We start from the raw sequence: 19,905 nt of genomic DNA, 5'->3' as shown, positions 1-19,905 counted from the left end.
GCAAGAGAAACGTGGACAGGTAATCAGGCACTCAGCCTGCGGGTAGACCAACCACAAGGTGGCGCTCCAAGTAAGAGGAACTGCCGGGGAGGCCAGTACTGGCTCCTGGGGAACATCTGTGCTCCAAGGGAGACTTCAGGGGAGGCTCTTGCTTTGGAGGCGTGGCCAGACCACTGACCCTGCAGAGCTCTCCCCCACCAGGCTCCACAGGGATCCTTTCTAGCAGCTATCCCTGCTCTGTGTCGCCCCAGGGAACACAAGCTACTTACCATTCTCACCTCCTGGGGGGTGGGTAGAGCGAGGGGGTTGAGCCTTGCTGGCTGGCAACAATGGCGGTAGAAGAGAGCCCTGCGGGAGCGAGCAGGAGAACGTGTTAGGGCGGCACTGCGCACCTGCCGAGAGCCAGCCGGTCGTGGCAGGAGCTGCCCCTTCAATGCCCTCCTCCACTGAGTTTCGGGGTGCTGGCAGAGGCCAACTCTGAAACCTGGCCGTTTACAGAGGCTGGGGACAGATGACAGGGCTCCTCATTGCTCTCTGGTCCTTATTCTGTACACATCAAAGCCAGTGCCCTGGAGGCCTCTTGGAGTTCCCAAGCCCCGAGGGAAGGGCTGAATTGTTAGACGGCTAACTTGACAGGAGACTAGCTAGGACGAATCAGAAACTCAAGAAAGAAAACAGTCCTGGCAGGGAGAGGCAGTGGCGGTGATGGCTGTGGGCTCGGGCTCTACTACTGGGGTGCAGATAAAAGACAGGAGGCGGGGGAACAGGCTTACCTGCTGCATAGGGTAGGTTGTACTGTGCTGGGAGCAGTGAGTACCCCAAGTGGTGGTGGTGGTGGTGTGTGGACATCAGGCGCTGGGAAGGAGAAGTGCGGGGCCGGTCGACGCTGCGTTCACCCCCGCCTGTTCCCCCGACGCTGCTACAGCTGCCACCACCCCCAACTACCCCACAGCCTCCCCGATCTCTCTCCTGAGAAGCTTTCTCACTTATCTGGAAAGGAAAGCAGACACACAAAAGCACTATAGTGAGACACACCCCACCCCGGAGAGGTGGCTCAGTCTCATTCGGTCTCACATTATCACTCCTTAATCCTACAGGACACAGAAGAATCAAGGCAGAGCCAGCGCTGTGCTGTAGCGGGTAAAGCCACGGCCTGCAGTGCCAGCATCCCATTTGGGCGCCGGTTCAGGTCCTGGCTGCTCCATTTCTGATCCAGCTCTCTGCTAATGGCCTGGGAAAGCAGTGGGAGATGGCCCAAGTCTTTAGACCCCTGCACCAGTGTGGGAGACCCGGAGACCCAGCTCCTGGCTCCTGGCTTTGGACTAGCTCAACTCTGGCCACTGAGGCCATTTGGGAAGTGAACTAGAGAATGGGAGAACTCTCTCTCTTTGCCTCTGCTTCCCTGTCACTCTGCCTTTCAAATAAATAAATAAATCTTAAGAAGAAAAAAGGGATCAAGGCGATGCTCTGGTGGGGCCATCTCAGGTCAGCCCAGCTCCACTGAGGTCTGAATCTGAACGTCCCACTTTCTCCCAGCCCTTGGCGCTGCCCTCTGGCTAGCAGCCAGTGCGCCTGCACTTCCCTTACCGTGGGAGACTTGCTCTTGTAGTGACTGGCGTGTTGCTGCAAGATGTCCAGGGCTTTGGACTCAGAGCTGGCTTTACAGCTGACGCTGGGGCTGGCTCGCGCCTTGTCAGCGTCTTCGCCACCTGAGACCTTGCTGCCGTACGGGGAGAAAGAGTAGCTAGAAGGCAAGTAGGAACCTGGAGGAGGAGGAATGAAGTGGTTCAGACGTGGGAGATGGGAATTCGGCTTCAGCGAGCTTGGTTACGTGGGGGTCAGTGATCCTGGGTTCGGGCTGAGACTTTGGGCTGGGATTAGTGGCTTGTGCTTTCTGTACTGAGCTCCACAGGAAAAATTAGCTAAGGGCTATTAGGAAAATGGCCCTCAGTTCCTGTGGCCAGCTATCCCAGAGCCACTAGTTCTTTGGACCAGTGTCAACAGATTCATCTTGGAGAGGTGAAGTAATGAAGCAGGAATTGGGGTCAGATGGCCCTGGGACGCCTCTGAGAATCACTAGCCGGGTCACCCTGAGCAAATTCACAGCCACTCTGAGCTTCCATTTCTCCAGGATCAAAGGGAAGACATCAATGTTTACTTCACACGGCCGTGAGGATTAAAACTGTGCACAGATCACCAGCACAGTGCCTGAGCCACGGCAAGCACACCACGAATGGGACTTACTGTTGGCAGATGGGGATAGCTGACGAGACAGGGGTACCACAGGGTAAGGCAATCTCCCACGTCATTTGAAAAACACGTGTTCTACTGAGTCTGCCTTCTAACAAGGTCTTCAGGTCAAGGCTGCTGCAAGGTGTGGGGTAAGGACATGTCCCGCCACCCCGGGAGCATCCTGCGTGCCTCCCCACCCTAAAGAAGCCTCCAGCAGCCGCGGGAACAGCGGCTCTCTCCCAAGGTGAACCCAGCTGGACTCCCCACCAATCCGATTCACACTGCGCTGCCCAGCTCTGCCTGCTTTCTGATGGTGCAGCTGAACACGCCATTGTTCTGGTTGGAACGTCACTTGGCCCACAGGTCTCTCTCGCTGTACACTGTGAGCTCCTTGGGTGGAGGGAACTAGCCTTCCCCGCCTCTTCTGTATCGCCCACAGTGCCCAGCGCACTGCAGACTGTAGAGGAAGCCTTCTAGCTGGAGCAATGGAGGGGGAGGTGGCCCCACACACTGACTGGGGGTCATCCAAGGAGCTATGGGTTAGAGTGGCCAATTCACAGAACGGCATGTTCAGAAGAGGGCTGTCATCTAGGCGAGCCCCAGTGAGCCTCTAGGGCTGAGCAAAAACCTTGGATTTGCACTCTGCGTCATCTCCCGGCCCGGTGCTGTACCTGGGTAGTTCTGCATCATCACAGCAGGCATGCCCCGGTAGCTGGGGTGGTTGGGGTCATAGGACTGGCTGTAGGAGTAGCCGTGCATGTAGGGAATGTAGGACTGGTGCTGGGTGAGGGGGGAGGACACAGGCACATGGACACTTGGCCGGGGCTCCTTGCTCCCAAGGCGGGACTCCTCAGTCGTGGGCAGCTTGCAGTCACTACTTGTGCTTTCCTTCCCATCCTCCTTGGGGACAGAGTCCTTACTCCGACTCCTTTCCTCCTTCAATTTGCGATCCCGCTCCTCCTTCCACCGTTCATCCTCTGACTTGATGTCGGAGTACTTGGCAGGATAAACATACGTCCACATCCGGGGCTCTGCCTCCTACAGCAATCACAGAACGAGGGCTGAGTGTCGCACAGGTAACAGTCCCGGAAGAAACTCCATAGCCGGTAACTACACGGGGCACAGGAGGATTGTGGCCTCCTCTCTACAGTCTAACTCTGGTCCCTCCTGCTTAAAAAGTCCCCTCTGGGGCATCGTGGGAATACCAGGTAAAGCCACCACCTGTGATGCTGGCATCCCATACTGGGTGCCAGTTCATGTCCTGGCTGCTCCACTTCTGATGCAGCTCCCTGCTAATGGCCTGGGAAGAGCAGCGGAAGATGGCCCAGTGCTTGGGTCCCTGCCACCCACGAGGGAGACCCAGATGAAGTGCCTGGCTCAGCCCTGGTGGTTGTGACCACTCCGGGAGTGAACCAGCGGGTGGAAGATCTCTTCAAGTAAATAAATAAATCTTAAAAAAAAAAAAAAAAAAAAAGAGAGAGAGAGATAGACTCCTCCACCCTCCTCCCCACACCAAAGGGAAAAAGATGCTGGAGAGAAAAGGAGAGTTCATCCGAGGACAAGCATTCTGGGAAATGACTGCTACAGCAGAAGAGCCTGGCTCCTTCCAAGAGGCTCTGACGGCTTCGTTCCTTCAGAGCGGGCTCAGGGTGGGAAGCTGCCGCCCACGTCAGAGGGAGGTCTAGCTGTGGCCCCAAGGAGGAAGGCAGACATTCCAAGCCTCACGAGCACAGCCAGGTGTGGAGACTCCCCAGCTCTCGGCTCCAACTCTACCAGGGAAATGCTTTCTGAAGAAGCACAGTAACCGACAACTGTGCTTTTACCTACTCTCTTACTCTAAGCCATGGAGAGACCACCACTGCCGCAGGCCTCAGGAGCCCGCAGTGGAGGAAGCATCAGACTCTGGAGAGAGACAGTGGGGTCGAGGACTGGCCCTGCTTTTCTTATCACACGCGACAGTCACCTTTTATGTACAGAAAAACACTGACATGGTTTATAAAAGCCCAGGCTAGCTACAGCTGTGTCCCTCTCCTGCCAATCTCAGTTCTACGGAGCTCTGAGGGGGGAGAGAGTAGAAGGCCTGGCGAACAGCAGACCCACTTCCTCCCAGGGCAATAGTTTACCTGTCGGTACCAGAGTATCGGATCCACCTCTGCCTGCCGGCCACACTCAGCACCTGTCTTAGCCTCGGCGGCCTCCTTGCCTAGGTGGCCGGCCTCACTCAGCTTCGCTTTGAGGCCCTCCGGGGCCTGGCCGGGGAGTTTGGAGGAGTCGTCGAGCTTGGGGATGATGACCGACTTGGCAGGGTCCGCCCCGGGCTCCTTGGCCTTGCCAGGCCCCGCCTTCACCAGGTCTGTCAGGCTGGGGGCCTTGGTGAGAGTCGGGGGAACCGACGGCTTCTGCTTCCACTCCTCCTTGAGGGCCGCCTCCCGCTCCTTCAGGCCCAGCTCTGCCTTCTTGTCCATTCCCCGCGGCTGCTGCTCCAGGCTCTGCCGCTTCTGCTGCTCTTCGTACTGCTGCCGGTAGGCCGTGTTGGTGCTCAGCAGGTGGGTGTGGTAGCTCTGGTCGCTGTAGCCGTAGGGCGGCACGTAGGCGTACTGGTTGTAGTACAGGGACTGCATGTACATGCTGGGCCGCTGCTGGATGACGGAGGGCTGCTGGCTGGAGCTGCTCAGCTCGGGCTTCTTCTCCTCACAGCCGTCGCCCTTCACCTTCCCCTCCAGGCTCTCGGGCTCGTCGTCCTTTTTTGTCTTCAGGGCCTGGCTCTCCACTCCTGCCTGGCTGCCGGGGTTCAGGGCCCCTGGGCTGGACTGCGCGTAACTTGGAGAGTAGTAGCTCTCGAAGCCTTGGTAGTACGGCGACTCTTTGCTCTGAGCTTGAGGGGGGAATAGCGTCTTCTTAGCCCCTTCCTTAACCAGCTGCTCAGAGTCCTTCGACTTGACGCTGTCCACCTTGCCCTCCCCATCCTCCCCAGCGTCAGAGATGTCGGAGTAGGCAGGGCTGTTGGTCTTGACGGAGCTGCCTTCGGCTCCGTTCTGCGTCACCACGTGTAAGGGAGTCAGGGGCTGGGTGGGAGTGGTGCTATCGAGGCGGCTGCTGCCTCCGATGGAGGGGCTGGGGGCATTGTCCGTGAAGCTGTAGATCTTGTCAGCCTCGGCCTTGATGCTAGCGAGGCGGCTCTGGTGGGGGTCTGACGAGCCATTGAGGAGCCCCTCCATTTTCATCCCATCTGCCGACGATTCCCGGAAGGGGCTTTTGCCGTCCTCTGCGCGACACACCTTCCCCGGAGTCAGGGGACTTTCCAGTTCCTTTGAAGACTCCTTCTTTTTTTTGTCTTTCTTTTTCTTGTCCTTGGCTGGAGTCAAGGCAGGGTTGACCGTGAACGGTTCTCCCATGACCGTGGGCTTGGGCTGAATGGGCTTGAGCTGGGGACTGCTGGGCACGGCCTGGACCACGGTGGCGGTGAGGCCCGCGGAGGGGCCCGGGTTGGCTGCCGTGAAGGCAGCCGTCTGCAGGGTGTACATCTGCTGCGGGGCGATGGCAGGGGCAATGGGCCGGGCGGACTTCAAGCTCTTGGAAGGAATCTTTTCAGGTTTCAAACCAGACGGTTTTTTGCATTTTTCTTTTTCTACACACTTCCTTTCCAAAGAGTCAAAGGCATCATTGCTTGTTTCATCCATGACCGAGGGTCCGTCATCAGAGCCGTCATTGGATAAGGCCCCGAGGTCTGTGTCCCCTTCCCCACTCAACTTTTTCTTACAGAGGCCTTTTGTGCTGAATTTGCCTGAAGGAGAAGGGCTATGGGGCTCTACGAGCCGAACTTTGGGGGTAGCTGAGCGGGCAGGGGACAGGGAACCTTTCTGTGACAGCGCTGCGCCGTTGCAGCCCGTGAGGTCTGCGTGGAGGCTGGGCTCCTCCCCATACTCACTGTCCCCGTCCGCTTCCGGCTTGCTGTCGTCATCCGTGTGGGCGTGAGCTTGGTGGTACTTCAGCCCATTGATGTGCTTGTACTTCTTGTTGCAGTTTGGGTGGGGACAGTCAATCAGGACCGGGGAGGGACAATTTCTGTCCACAACAGTGGGTTCTACCTTGGTCCCAGGGAGGGGGCCAGTGGCTGAGCCCATGGAATTCGTCCGGACACGCTTGCTCCCTTTGGAGTCCTCTGAGCTGGAATTCAGCTCCATGTCTGAGAGGGGCTTGTTTTTTCGCTTAGTAGCCGAGGAAGGGCTGGCCTTGACATCCTCCGAAGTGCTGCTGGCAGGTGGGCGATGCTCTGACGAATTCTGGCTGCCCCGACGGCCTTTGCTGTTGGCTCCCGCTCGGGTTTTGCTGCTGCTGCTAGTCCCTTTGCTGTCAGAAGCAGCGGCTGTCTCATTGACAGGTGTGTTACTGTTGGGACGCATGCGTTTGCCTCGACCCCGCCCATTGCGCATTTCCAAGTCACTGGTGGGGGAGTCACAGAACCTTGGCAAAGGACAAACACAACAGGGTATTATTAAGAAGAGACAACATCTTCAAACCAGTTTAGCTGCAGCCTCTCGCCGACCTCTCCAGATGGTGACTACCATTCTCAATGAACACGGTCTATTACAAGCATTTCTGACTGTGGCCACTGCATTAAGTGGTGAGCTCCTCGTGCGCTATCTGCACGCCGGGTACGCTGCTCCCCAAAGCTCAGCTTCTGAAGCTGTGCAGAATGTTCCACAGCGCACAGCGTGGTCATGTCTGTGTTTCCATATACAGCCACAGTCACGGTTTCAGAAACGACTCTACAGATAACTAGGAAACTGAGGCCAGGCAAGCTAGGTGACTTGCCCAAGGTCACATTGTAACCCGAATCTAGCTCAATGCTTTTTACTCTACACAATTTACCACAAAGGAAAAAGGCAGAACAAAGCACCCACCCATTAAGCGGCCCATATCCATGTCCTAAATATGACAGACGATAGTACATGAGTTCTTTGAATGTCTGGAGATTCGCCCCAAAGCGTCATTCTGCGATGGCCCAAAAGTTGCTCTTCATGGAGCTTAGTTACTATTTGGGATTAAATCCTGAACTAAAAGGGGGTTCCTTTGCAGATCTGAAGATGAGTTTGACTCTCTTGTCCCAGGAGCAACCGGAATAGGTTGCTTCTAAGGCAGTGGGAGCCACAGCTATGGTAGAAATAAGGTAAATTCTGCCACATACCTCCTGTGGGTCCCTGCCACTGTTGTAGTATGAGTCTACTATTTCCCTGTCATCACCTATTCATTCAGTTTTGGTATCTCTGGATTCTTAGATATCCAGAGCAGAAGCCCTTTCAATAGGTTTCTCAGAAATGCAAGGACAGGAATGTAATGAACTGAATCTTATGAGGGTTACTTGTAAATATACTGAATATAGTCTTAAAGTACTCCAAGTCTCAAGAGACCTGGTTCAGAATCTCTGAAAACTAGGAGACATTACCACAAATCCCTAGGTAGAGCATATCACACCTTAAAAAAAGAATCTGGTATGGAGTCAAGAACTTTAAGGAACTTTTCCTTGGGGTACTCCTGTCCATCTTTGACGGGACAATGAGCAGGTAAAGAGTTCTTATTTATCTGTGTAAGTATGTATGTATGTACATAAGATGCATTTATGTATCCACCCGTCTATCTAAGATGCAAAGAGAGGGAGCATGCTCCTCTCTGCTGGTTCGCTCCCCAAATGTCGCTGTGGATGACATCTGTCCCAACCTGAGAACCAGTAACCCAAACTGGGTTTCCCGCATGGATGAGACACCCAGCTACTCAATTACTGCTGCTTCCTAGGGTGCAGCAGAAGATGGCCCAAGTGCTTGGGCCCCTGCCACTCATGTGGGCGAATGCGGATGGAGTTGCTGGTTCTTTGCGTTAGCAAGGCCCAGCCCAAGCCCTTGTAGCCATTTAGGCAGTGCAGTGAACCAGCACATGGAAGATCTCTCTCTGTTTCTCTCTGTGTGTAACTGAACTTCAAATAAATACATAAATCTTTTAATAGTTTTTTTTTTTGATATTTATTTATTTCAGAGAGCGAGGGAGCGAGAGAGAGGAAGAGAGAGAAATAGATCTTACACCTGCTGGTTCATTCCACAAATGGATGCAAGAGCCAGTGCTGGGCCAGGCAGAAGCCAGGGGCCAGGAGCTTCATCTGGGTCTCCCATGTGGGTGCAGGGGCCCAAATACTTGGACCACCCTCCATTGTTTTCCCAGGTGCATTAGCAGGGAGCTGGATAGGAAGTGGAACATCCAGGACTCAAACTGGTGCCCATTTGGGATGCTGGAGTCACAGGTGGCAGTTTAATCTGCTATGCTACAATGTTGCCCCCCCCCCCCAACAAAAATCTTAAAAAAAGCATCTTCTTCAAATTGCAGTTACTGGGGTTGATGATGTGATGCAGCAGGTGAAGCTGCTACCAGCATTCCATATGAGTGCCAGTTCATGTTGTGGCTGCTCTATGTCTGCCCAGTTTCCCAGCCCTGTAGTCACATGGGAAACCCTGATGGAGTTCCAGGCTCCTGGCTTTGGCCTGGCCCAGCCATGGCTGTTGCAGCCATTTGGGAAGTGAACCAGTGGATGGAAGATCTCTGTCTCTCCTTTTCAAATAAATAAATAAATAAATAAATCTTTAAATATTTTTAAAAATAAAATAAAATAAAATGTTAACTACCAATTTCAATGAATATGATTTGTTGAAGGGACTTACAAATGTAGGAACTGCACCAAATGGTGAATTCCTAGGATGCTATCTGCATGCTGGTGGTAAATTATTCTCCAATATTTGGGTTCCCCAAACCCTAGCAAACTGGGCACTAATATTAGTAACAAGCTGTAAGGTACCATGGACTGAAATGTCAATCTTAAGATCAAATTGTGGCCGGCGCTGTGGCTTAACAGGCTAATCCTCCACCTTGCGGCGCCGGCACACGGGGTTCTAGTCCCAGGTGGGGCGCCGGATTCTATCCCGGTTGCCCCTCTTCCAGGCCAGCCCTCTGCCATGGCCCGGGAAGGCAGTGGAGGATGGCCCACGTGCTTGGGCCCTGCACCTGCATGGGAGACCAGGAGAAGCACCTGGCTCCTGGTTTCGGATCAGCGAGATGCGCCGGCCGCAGCATCCATTGGAGGGTGAACCAACGGCAAAAAGGAAGACCTTTCTCTCTGTCTCTCTATCTACTCTGCCTGTCAAAAAAAAAAAAAAAAAAAAAAAAAGGTCAGATTGCAACTTGAGAAGGTCTCTACGAAGAGGATCATATAAATAAATCATATAATAAAGACCATATGGGCCGGCGCCGCGGCTCAATAGGCTAATCCTCCGCCTTGCGGTGCCGGCACACCGGGTTCTAGTCCCGGTCGGGGCACCGGTCCTGTCCCGGTTGCCCCTCTTCCAGGCCAGCTCTCTGCTGTGGCCAGGGAGTGCAGTGGAGGATGGCCCAAGTGCTTGGGCCCTGCACCCCATGGGAGACCAGGAGAAGCACCTGGCTCCTGCCATCGGAACAGCGCGGTGCGCCGGCCGCAGCGCGCCTACCGCGGCGGCCATTGGAGGGTGAACCAACGGCAAAAAGGAAGACCTTTCTCTTTGTCTCTCTCTCACTGTCCACTCTCTCTCTCACTATCCACTCTGCCTGTCAAAAAAAAAAAAAAAAAAAAAAGACCATATGAAGGGGCCAGTGCCGCAGTGTAGCGGGTAAAGCCGCCACCTGCAGTGCCAGCATCCGATATGGGCACTAGTTCAAGACCCGGTTGCTACATTTCCGATCCAGCTCCCTGCTATGGCCTGGGAAAGCAGTAGAAGATGGCCCAAGTCCTTGGGCCCCTGCACCCGCATGGGAGACCTGCAGCAAGCTCCTGGCTTCTGGCTTCAGATCAGTGCAGCTCTGGCCGTTGCGGCTATCTGGGGAGTGAGTCAGCAGATGGATGCCCTCTCTCTCTCTTTCTCTGTCTCTCCTCTCTGTGTAACTCTTTCAAAATAAATAAATAAATCTTAAAAAAAAAAAAAAGACCAGCCGGCGCCGTGGCTTAACAGGCTAATCCTCCGCCTTGCGGTGCTGGCACACCGGGTTCTAGTCCCGGTTGGGGCACCGGATTCTATCCTGGTTGCCCTTCTTCCAGGCCAGCTCTCTGCTATGGCCCGGGAGTGCAGTGGAGGATGGCCCAAGTGCTTGGGCCCTGCACCCCATGGGAGACCAGGAGAAGCACCTGGCTCCTGGCTTAGGATCAGTGCGATGCGCCAGCCGCAGCAGCCATTGGAGGGTGAACCAACGGCAAAAAGGAAGACCTTCCTCTCTGTCTCTCTCTCTCTCACTATCCACTCTGCCTGTCAAAAAGAAAAAAATAAAATAAAAATAAAAAAATAAATAAAATACCATATGAAGATCATATGGTCTAATAAAATGTATAAAATGGAAAATGCTCTTGAAGTTAAATTTGTGAGAAATAGCTACTACTGTCAAAAAGCTTCATCAATGAATGTTTGTTCATTCATAGTTGAGATGTTATGGTCTTGGTCTCAACGTTTCATCAGGAAGAAGCCAGCGTTTAACAACTCCAGATACAAAGCCTTAAATGGGATTGCCTCCCCAGTCCCTAACTCACACACCCTGACACACGATTTACATATTGCTCTTGAATGCTAGATAACTAAATGCCTTCCCTTGTCTCTGAGGCACACTGTCCTGTAAAAGCCGAGTGTAAAAGTGCAGCAGGATGCTGATATAGGGCTCGCTGACTCTAGTTCAGACTCCGTAAACGGAGCAGCTCAGAGCTTACCTTGGGGGCGCCCAGTCATGCCGTGTGCAGTCAAGAAGGGTACCTACATAGGTCTTGTTCCTCCATGTCACATTTACCACCAACATCCCTGGAACACAAGATGGCACAGATATAGACAAGACAAAATCTGCTGGCCACTGGAAAGAGTATTCTGCATTTGAGTGCGGGAGGGTTTGGGAGGTGCTCTGGTACCAACGGGACAAACAGGATTGTGCCAGGGGAGTTCCATGGCTACCAGGATCCTTAGGATGTGCAATAATTGTAAAGACTTCATCGTCTGGTCAAGGTTCATTTTCTTAATTAGAAAATGTTGGCATGAAAATCACAAGCCATTCATTTTAACTGAGCTCAAGTATTTCACTGGACGGTTTGATCACAATTTGTTGCTGAAGAACATTATGATTTTGTGCACATTTTCTGATGCCACGAGTATTCTTGAACTACTGTTCAGCTTTTTATTTTACAAAATGCTTTTAAATAGGTAAAATAGTCATACTCCAAAATTCAAAAGGCAGTAAAAAAAGTTCTCCAAAAAACTTAAAATGAAGTTTTCCTCCTGTCAACTGTTTTTCTGGCCCCCCTTCTTCAGAAACATGTAATAATCTTCCACAGATATTTTAGCAGACATAAGCATATACGTTTAAACATTCTTCCTTAAATGCTAGCAATATACACACACTGTTACGTAATTTAATTTTTTTCATGAACCCATATATTCTGGATCATTCTATGTGAATATGCAGACAGCTTCCTTCTTTTCTGACTGCATCTGAATGGACACCTAGCATGCTTTTCTTCTGCTATTACAAATAAAGTGCAATGAACAACCTCGTACAAATGTTTTATCTTGTCTGAAAGAATATGTCTATAAGATAATTTTCTGTAGGGAAAGTTTTACAGAACATTTGTATTTGGAGTTTTGAAAAACTGTTCCTCCGCCTTGCGGCGCCAGCACACCAGGTTCTAGTCCCGGTCGGGGCACCGATCCTGTCCCGGTTGCCCCTCTTCCAGGCCAGCTCTCTGCTGTGGCCAGGGAGTGCAGTGGAGGATGGCCCAAGTGCCTGGGCCCTGCACCCCATGGGAGACCAGGAGAAGCACCTGGCTCCTGCCATTGGATCAGCGCGGTGCAGCGGCCATTGGAGGGTGAACCAACGGCAAAAAGGAAGACCTTTCTCTCTATCTCCCTCTACTGTCCACTTTGCCTGTCAAAAATTAAAAAAAAAAAAAAAAAGAAAGAAAGAAAGAAAAACTGTTCCAAAGAGGATGCACTAAGCTCTAGGTCCATGAATGTAACTCTGTGGATGTCTCTTGCTACTTCCCTTTGGCAACATAGGGTCCTCAAAACTTTTTGATCTTTCTCAACCTAACAGAGGAAAATTTATGCTTTATGCAGTTGTAGTTATTTTATTTTTTTAAAGACTTTGTTGGGGATGGCACTGTGGTACAGTGGGCTAAGCCTTTATCTGTGGCACCGGGATCCCACACAGGCACTGATTCTAGTCCCGGATGCTCCTCTTCCAATCCAGCTCTCTGTTATGGCCTGGGAAAGCAGTGGAAGATGGCCGAACTGCCTGGGCCCTTATACCTGTGTACCTGGCTCCTGCTTTGGATCAGTTCAGCTTCAGCCACTGCAACAATCTGGGGAGTGAACCAGTGCACAGAAGACTCTCTCTCTCTGCCTCTCTCTGTAACTCTACCTCTCAAATAAATAAATAAAATCTTTTTTTTTAGAAAAAGATTTTGTTTATTACTTATTTGAAAGGCAGAGTAAAACAGAGATTGCCTATCCACTGGTTCATTCCCCAGCCAGAGCTGGGCTAGGCCAAAGCCAGGAGCCAGGAATACCATCCAGGTCTCTTGTGTGGGTGTTGGTGATCCAAGTATTTAAGTCATCATCTGCTGCCTTCTCAGGCACGTCAGCAGAAAGCTGGATTGCAAAGCAAGAGACTTGAACTGGCATTCCAACATGGTCTGTAAGCATCCTAGGAGAGATGGAGAAAGATCTACCTGCTGGTTTCTCCCCAAATGCCCACAATAGCTAGAGCTGGGCCAGGCTGAAACTAGAAGCTCAGAACCCCATCCATGTCTCCTGTGTGGGTGGCAGGGACCCAAGTACTTGAGCCATCATCTGGTATCTCCCAGAGTGCTCATTAGCAGGAAGTTGGATCAGAAGTATAGTAGCTGGAACTCAAACCTGGCACCCCAATATGGGTATGGGTGTCCCAAGTGGCAGATTAACTTACTGTGCCCCAACATTCAATCCAACCATCCATACATTTAAATTCATCTATCAAATATTTTTCCTTTCTGTGCTTCATTCTCTTAACTTATAATTTTCTCTTTGACTACATGCAGTTCAGAATATATCTAAGGTATTGAATTTTTTTTTTTTTATATTTATTTGAGAGGTAGAGTTACAGACAGACAGAGAGAGAGAGATAAAGAAGAAAGGTCTTCCATCCACTGGTTTACTCCCCAAATGGCCACAATGGCCGGAGGTGAGCCAATCCAAAGCCAGGAGTCAGGAACTTCTTCCAGGTCTCCAATATAAGTACAGGGGCCCAACCATTTGGGCCATCTTCTACTGCTTTTCTAGGCTATAAGCAGAGAGCTGGATCAGAAGAGGAGCAGAAGGACATGATCCAGCATCAATATGGGATGCCAGGCCCTAATTTTTAATTTTTAAAGATTTTTAAACCAATTTGAAAGGTAGAGTGACAGGGAGAGACAGAAATACATCTTCCATTCAGAGGTTTACTCCCCTAATGCCAGCAATAGTCAGGGCTAGCTTAGGCCACAGTTAGGAGCCAGGATCTCCATCTGGGTCTACCATGTGGGTGGCAGGAATACAAGCAGTTGAGCCATTATCTGCTGCCTCCCAGGGACATTAGCACAAAATTGGATCTGGGGCCGGTGCTTTCGAGCAGTAGGTTAGTCCTCTGCCTGCTGCACCAGCATCTCATATGGAGGCCGGTTCTAGTCCCTGCTGCTCCTCTTCCAATCCAGCTCTTTGCTGTGGCCTGGGAAAGCAGTGGAAGATGGCCTGAGTGTTTGGGCCCCTGCACCCACATGGGAGACCGGGAAGAAGCACCTGGCTCCTAATCAGCGCAGCTCCAGCTGTTGCAGCCATCTGGGGAGTGAACCAACAGAAGGAAGACCTTTCTCTCTGTCTCTCCCTCTCACTGTCTGTAAATTTACCTCTAAAAAAAAAAAAAAAAAAAAAAAAAAAGGATCTGAAGCAGAGCAGCTAAGACTTGAATCACATATCCCAAGTGGCAGCTTAACTTGCTGTAATGTAACACCTGCCCCTTGAGTTTCTTTCTTTTTTTTTTTTTTTAAGATTAATTAATTAATTAATTAAAAAGGCAGAGTTACAGAGAGGCAGAGGCAGAAAAAGAGAGACAGAGACAGTCTCCCATCTGCTGGTTCACTCCCCAGATGACTGCAATGGCTAGGTCTGGGCTGATCTGAAGCCAGGAGTATGGAGCCTCCTCCAGGTCTCCCACACTGGTGCAGGGGTCCAAGCACTTGGGCCATCCTCTACTGCTTTCCCAGGTAATAGCAGAGAGTTAGATTGGAAGTGAGAAGCCAAGACTTAAACCAGTGCCCACAGGTGTTGGCTTCTCCTGCTACATCATAACACTAGCCCTGTCCCTTGAGATTTGAGAATTTTATTACTATTATATATATATATAATATGACTTTTTCACTTCTAAAAGTATTTTTCACAACTACTTGACTTTATTTTGTTTCTGGCAATGTGGTTTAAATTTCATTTTACAACTTTTAAGAAACAATTTTAGCCAGCACCGCAGCTCAATAGGCTAATCCTCCGCCTGTGGCGCCAGCGCACCAGGTTCTAGTCCTGGTTGCTCCTCTTCCACTCCAGCTCTCTGTTGTGGCCCGGGAGTGCAGTGGAGGATGGCCCAAGTGCTTGGGCCCTGCACCTGCATGGGAGACCAGGAGAAGCACCTGGCTCCTGGCTTCGGATCGGCACGGTGCGCCGGCAGCAGTGTGCGGGCCACAGTGGCCATTGGGGGATGAACCAACAGATAAAAGGAAGACCTTTCTCTCTGTCTCTCTCTCTCTCACTGTCCACTCTGCCAGTCAAAAACAAACAAACAAACAATTTTAAAAATATTGCATGTATTTGGAAGGAAGAGAGACGGAGAAAAGGAGAAATTGAGAGAAACTTCATCTGCTGGTTCAGTCTCCAAATACTCATAGTAGCTGTTTCAGGCAGGCCAAAGCCAGGAATTCAGGCCAAAGCCAGAACCCAATCTAGGTCTTCCATGCAGGTGGCAGGGACCTAACGACTTGAACCATTACCTGCTGCCTCCCAGGGTGTGCATTAGCAGGAAGCTGGAATTGGAAGCAGAGCCAGGACTTGAACCCAGAAACTGCAATATGGGATACAGGCATCCCAGGCAGCATCTTAATAGCTTTATCAAACACCTGCCCCCATTTTATTTTTAATAGGCATTTTTGTTCTTTAAGAACTCTAAATACACTTACTATAGTCTTTTTGACTATAAAATAAATTAATTTCTATAAGTATGCATTCAAGTCCTGATGATTTTTTTAAAAATAATTTAAGGGGCCAGTGCTGTGGCATAGTAAGCCAAGCCCCCACTTGTGGTGCCAGAATCCTATATGGGCATTGGTTCGTATCCCAGTTACTCCTCTTCCAGTCCAGCTCTCTGCTTAAGGCCTGGGAAAGCCGAAGATGGCCCAAATGCTTAGGCTCCTGCACTTGCATGGGAGAACTGGAAGAAGTTCCCAGCTTCAGATTGGCCTAACTCCAGCCATTGCAGCCATTTGGGGAGTGAGCCAGCGGATGGAAGACCTTTCACTCTGTTTCTCCCTCTCTCTTCTGTAACTATCTTTCAAAAAATAAACTTATAAGTATCTAAAATGAGAGAATCCTGAACACCCTTTAGTCAGTTTGCTGCAAATGTAACATTTTACAAACCTACAGTACAATATCCTAACTAGGAAATGGGCATTGATACAGTAAAGATACAAACCATTTCTACCACTTCCCACCTCACCCCCTCATTAGCTCCTGGAAGCCACTAATATGGTCTCTATTTTTCTAATTCTGTCATTTCAAGAATGATATATAAGTAAAATCACACAAAAAATATAATTGTAGGAGTGGCTTTTTTTTCAATCAGTGTCATTCTCTGGAAAATCATTCCTTTTTATTTCTGAGCAACATTCTATGGGTTGGATGTGGCACAGTTTTTTTTTTTTTTTTTTAAACCATTCACCTGTTGAAAACATCTGGGTAGTTTCCAGTTTTTGGCTATTATGAGTAAAACTGCTATGAACATGTGAGTATGTATACAGGTTTTTGTGTAAACTTAAGTTTTCATCCCTCTGGGATAAATGCCTATCAGTGCAATCGCTGGGTCCTATTCAAGTTACAAGTTCAGTTTTGAAAGAAACCGTTTTCCAGAGTCGTTGCACACTTTTACATTCTCATCACAATGCATCAGAGATTTAGTTTCTTTTCACCTTGCCAGTTCGTGTTTGGTGTTAGCCATTCTGATAGTTGTACAGTGATGCCTCAATTGGTTTAAATCTGTATTTCCCTCATGGCTAGTGATGACGAATATCTTTTCATGTAGTTATTTGCCATCTGTGCAGCCTGTAGTGAAATATCTCTTCATGTCTTTTGATTTTCTTGTTTTGCACTGCTGAGGTCTGAAAGTTCTTTATATATTATAGAAACTAGGCTTTGCTGGATTTTTCCTCATACTTCATAGCTTGTATATTCATCACCTTAACAGGGTCTTTCACAGAGTATCTTAACTTTAGGTGAAATCTAATTAACCAGTTTCTTTTTTTTTTTTTTTAAAGATTTATTTTAGGCCAGCACCGCGGCTCAATAGGCTAATCCTCCGCCTGTGGCGCCGGATTCTGTCCCAGTTGCCCCTCTTCCAGGCCAGCTCTCTGCTATGGCCTGGGAGTGCAGTGGAGGATGGCCCAAGTCCTTGGGCCCTGCACCCACATGGAGATCAGGAGAAGCACCTGGCTCCTGGCTTCGGATCAGTGCGGTGTGCCGGCCAAAATGCACTGGCCGCAGCAGCCATTGGGGGGGTGAACCAACGGAAAAAGGAAGACCTTTCTCTCTGTCTCTCTCTCTCACTGTCCACTCTGCCTGTCAAAAAAAAAAAAAAAAAAAAAAGATTTTTATTTTATTTCTTTGAAAGACAGAGTTACAGAGAGAGGTCTTCCATCCACTGGTTCACTTCCCAGATGGCCGCAAAGACCAGAGCTGCGCCGATCTGAAGCCAGGAGCTTCCTCCAGTCTCCCATGTGGGTACAGGGGCTCAAGGACTTGGGCCATCTTTCCTCTGCTATCCCAGGCCATCGCAGAGAGCTGGATCGGAAGAGCAGCAGCTGGGACTTGAACTGCTGCCCATATGGGATGCCGGTGCTTCAGGCCAGGGCTTTAACCTGCTGCGCCACAGCACCGGCCCCCAAATTAACCAGTTTCTGATGTTATGGATGGTATTTTTGGTGTCAACTTTAAGAATTATTCTGTCTTTGGGGTCTCTCTCTGCCTATCCTTTTCTCTCTCTGTAACTCTGACTTTCAAATAAATAAATAAATCTTTTTTAAAAAATGAATTCTGTCTAGCCCTAGATACTAAAGATTTTCTTCTATTTTTTTTTTTCTGAAAAGTTTTCTGTTTAACTTTGATCCATTCTGAGTTGACTTTTGTATGAGATTTGATTTCTGCTTGTTCCAGAGGATTAGAACAAGAACTCACCCAAAGAACTGCTGTTGTACATTTGCCAAAATTCACTGAGGCACATTTCTGTGGGTCTATTTCTGGGTCCTCTGCTCTGTCTCATCATCTATGTGACTGCTGCCACCAGCACCACACAGTCTTGACTACTGTGGCTACATAGGAAGTCTTGACATTGAGTAGTCTTGATTCTCTCATTTATTCTGCTTTTTCAAAATCTGTTTTAGTTTTTCAGAGTTTTTTTTTTTTTTTTGCCTTTTCATATACATTTTAGAATAATCTTGTCTACACCCATAAAATATCTTGCTGCAATTTTGACAGAAATTCCATTAAGCCAATATATGAATTTGGGGAAAGCTGACACCTTCACTATGTTGGGTCTTCTTCTTTTTTTTTGACAGGCAGAGTGGACAGTGAGAGAGAGAGACAGAGAGAAAGGTCTTCCTTTTTCCGTTGGTTCACCCTCCAATGGCCGCCGCGGTTGGCGCACTGCGGCCGGCGCACTGCGCTGATCCGATGGCAGGAGCCAGGTGCTTCTCCTGGTCTCCCATGGGGTGCAGGGCCCAAGCACTTGGGCCATCCTCCACTGCACTCCCTGGCCACAGCAGAGAGCTGGCCTGGAAGAGGGGCAACCGGGACAGAATCCGGTGCCCTGACCGGGACTATAACCCGGTGTGCCGGCGCCGCAAGGTGGAGGATTAGCCTAGTGAGCCGCGGCGCCGGCACTATGTTGGGTCTTCTAATTTGTGATTACAGCATGTTTCTGCATTTATCTAGATCTCTAATTTTGTTTTTTAAACAAAGATTTATGTATGTATTTGATATATATATCAAATATATGAAATATACACATAAATACATATGCATATATAGAGAAAAAGAGAGAGATTGATTTTCCATCTACTGGTTCACTTCTCAGATGGCCACAAATGGCCAGGGTTGGGCCAGGCCAAAGCCAGGAGCCAGGAGCATCATCTGGGTCTCCCACACGGGTGACAGGAGCCTAGGCACTTGGACCATCTTCCGCTGCTTTCCCAGGCCATTAAGCAGGGAGCTGGATTGGAAGTAGAGCAACTGGAACATGCATGAACCAGCACTCATACGCGATGCCAGCATCGCAGGTGGCAGCTTTTACCTGCTACACCACAACATGGGCTCTTAGATTTTGATTTATTAGCTTACAAATCCTGTAGATGTTCTGTTATATTTATACTTAAGTATTTAATTTTTGGGGTGGCGATTATAAATGTTATTGTATTTTTAGTTTTAGTGTCCATGTGTCTATAATATTTATTTATTATTTTTTCTTGACAGGCAGAGTTAGTGAGAGAGACAGAGAGAAAGATCTTCCTTCCGTTGGTTCACCCCCAAATGGCTGCTACGGCCAGCACGCTGCGCCGATCTGAAGCCAGGAGCCAGCTGCTTCTTCCTGGTCTCCCATGCGGGTGCAGGGCCCAAGCACTTGGGCCATCCTCCACTGCCTTCCTGGGCCACAGCAGAGAGCTGGACTGGAAGAGGAGCAACTGGGACAGAATCTGGTGCACCAACTGGGACTAGAACCAGGGATGCCAGCGCCACAGGTGGAGGATTAGCCTAGTGAGCCGCTGCACCGGCCGTGTCCATGTGTTTAAAGTTAGCGTATAATAGACATACAAATGATTTTTAAAATTTATTTTATATTTTATTGATCTAGTTGAACTCACTTATTAGTTCTGAGTTTTTAAAATAGACTCATTGAAATTTTCAATGTAGATAACCATAAAATCTGAAAATAGGAACAATTTTTTTTTTTTGAAAGGCAAAGTGATTGAGGAAGAGGGTAAGAGATCTTTCATCCTCTGGTTTACTCCCCAGATGCCTGCAATGGCTGGTGCTGGGCCAGTATGAAGCCAGGAGGCAGGAACCCCATCCAGTTCTCCCATGTAGGTGGCAGGGACCCAACTACTTGGACCTTCATCTGCTGCCTCCCAGGGTGTGCATTAGCAGGAAGCTGCATTAGAAGCGGAGTAGCTAGGGCTCCCACAAAGTACTCTGATGTGGGATGCAGGCATCCCAGATGGTGTCCCACAAATTACAACCTAATCGTCACAATTGTTGTGCCAAATTTCCACCCCTCAATTAACTTTAAAAAGGCTCCTTACATGAG

The 19,905-nt window shown here is 49.6% G+C and overlaps 1 protein-coding gene across 5 annotated transcripts in view; it reads right to left on the bottom strand.

Moving 5' to 3' along the window:
- Positions 1-19,905, bottom strand: part of ZNF609 (zinc finger protein 609) — a 210,348-nt gene that overhangs the window by 4,978 nt on the left and 185,465 nt on the right. For 3 of the 5 annotated variants that reach the window (XM_062206116.1, XM_062206119.1, XM_062206120.1), the window contains 6 exons: positions 11,000-11,087; positions 4,356-6,696; positions 2,904-3,270; positions 1,588-1,763; positions 774-990; positions 270-348 (listed from right to left, as the gene is read on the bottom strand). In XM_062206116.1, coding sequence (XP_062062100.1) covers positions 275-348; positions 774-990; positions 1,588-1,763; positions 2,904-3,270; positions 4,356-6,696; positions 11,000-11,087 — 3,263 coding nt within the window. In that variant the 3' untranslated portion in view covers positions 270-274. The remainder of the gene's footprint in view (positions 1-269; positions 349-773; positions 991-1,587; positions 1,764-2,903; positions 3,271-4,355; positions 6,697-10,999; positions 11,088-19,905) is intronic. The other 2 variants (XM_062206118.1, XM_062206117.1) reach the window with 2 other exon arrangements.

This window comes from Lepus europaeus, chromosome 11, assembly GCF_033115175.1.
Source record: "Lepus europaeus isolate LE1 chromosome 11, mLepTim1.pri, whole genome shotgun sequence".
In the NCBI taxonomy this organism is placed as follows: Eukaryota; Metazoa; Chordata; class Mammalia; order Lagomorpha; family Leporidae; genus Lepus; species Lepus europaeus.
The sequence above is the reverse complement of the archived record's forward strand: the minus strand, read 5'-3'. Positions and strand labels throughout refer to the sequence as shown.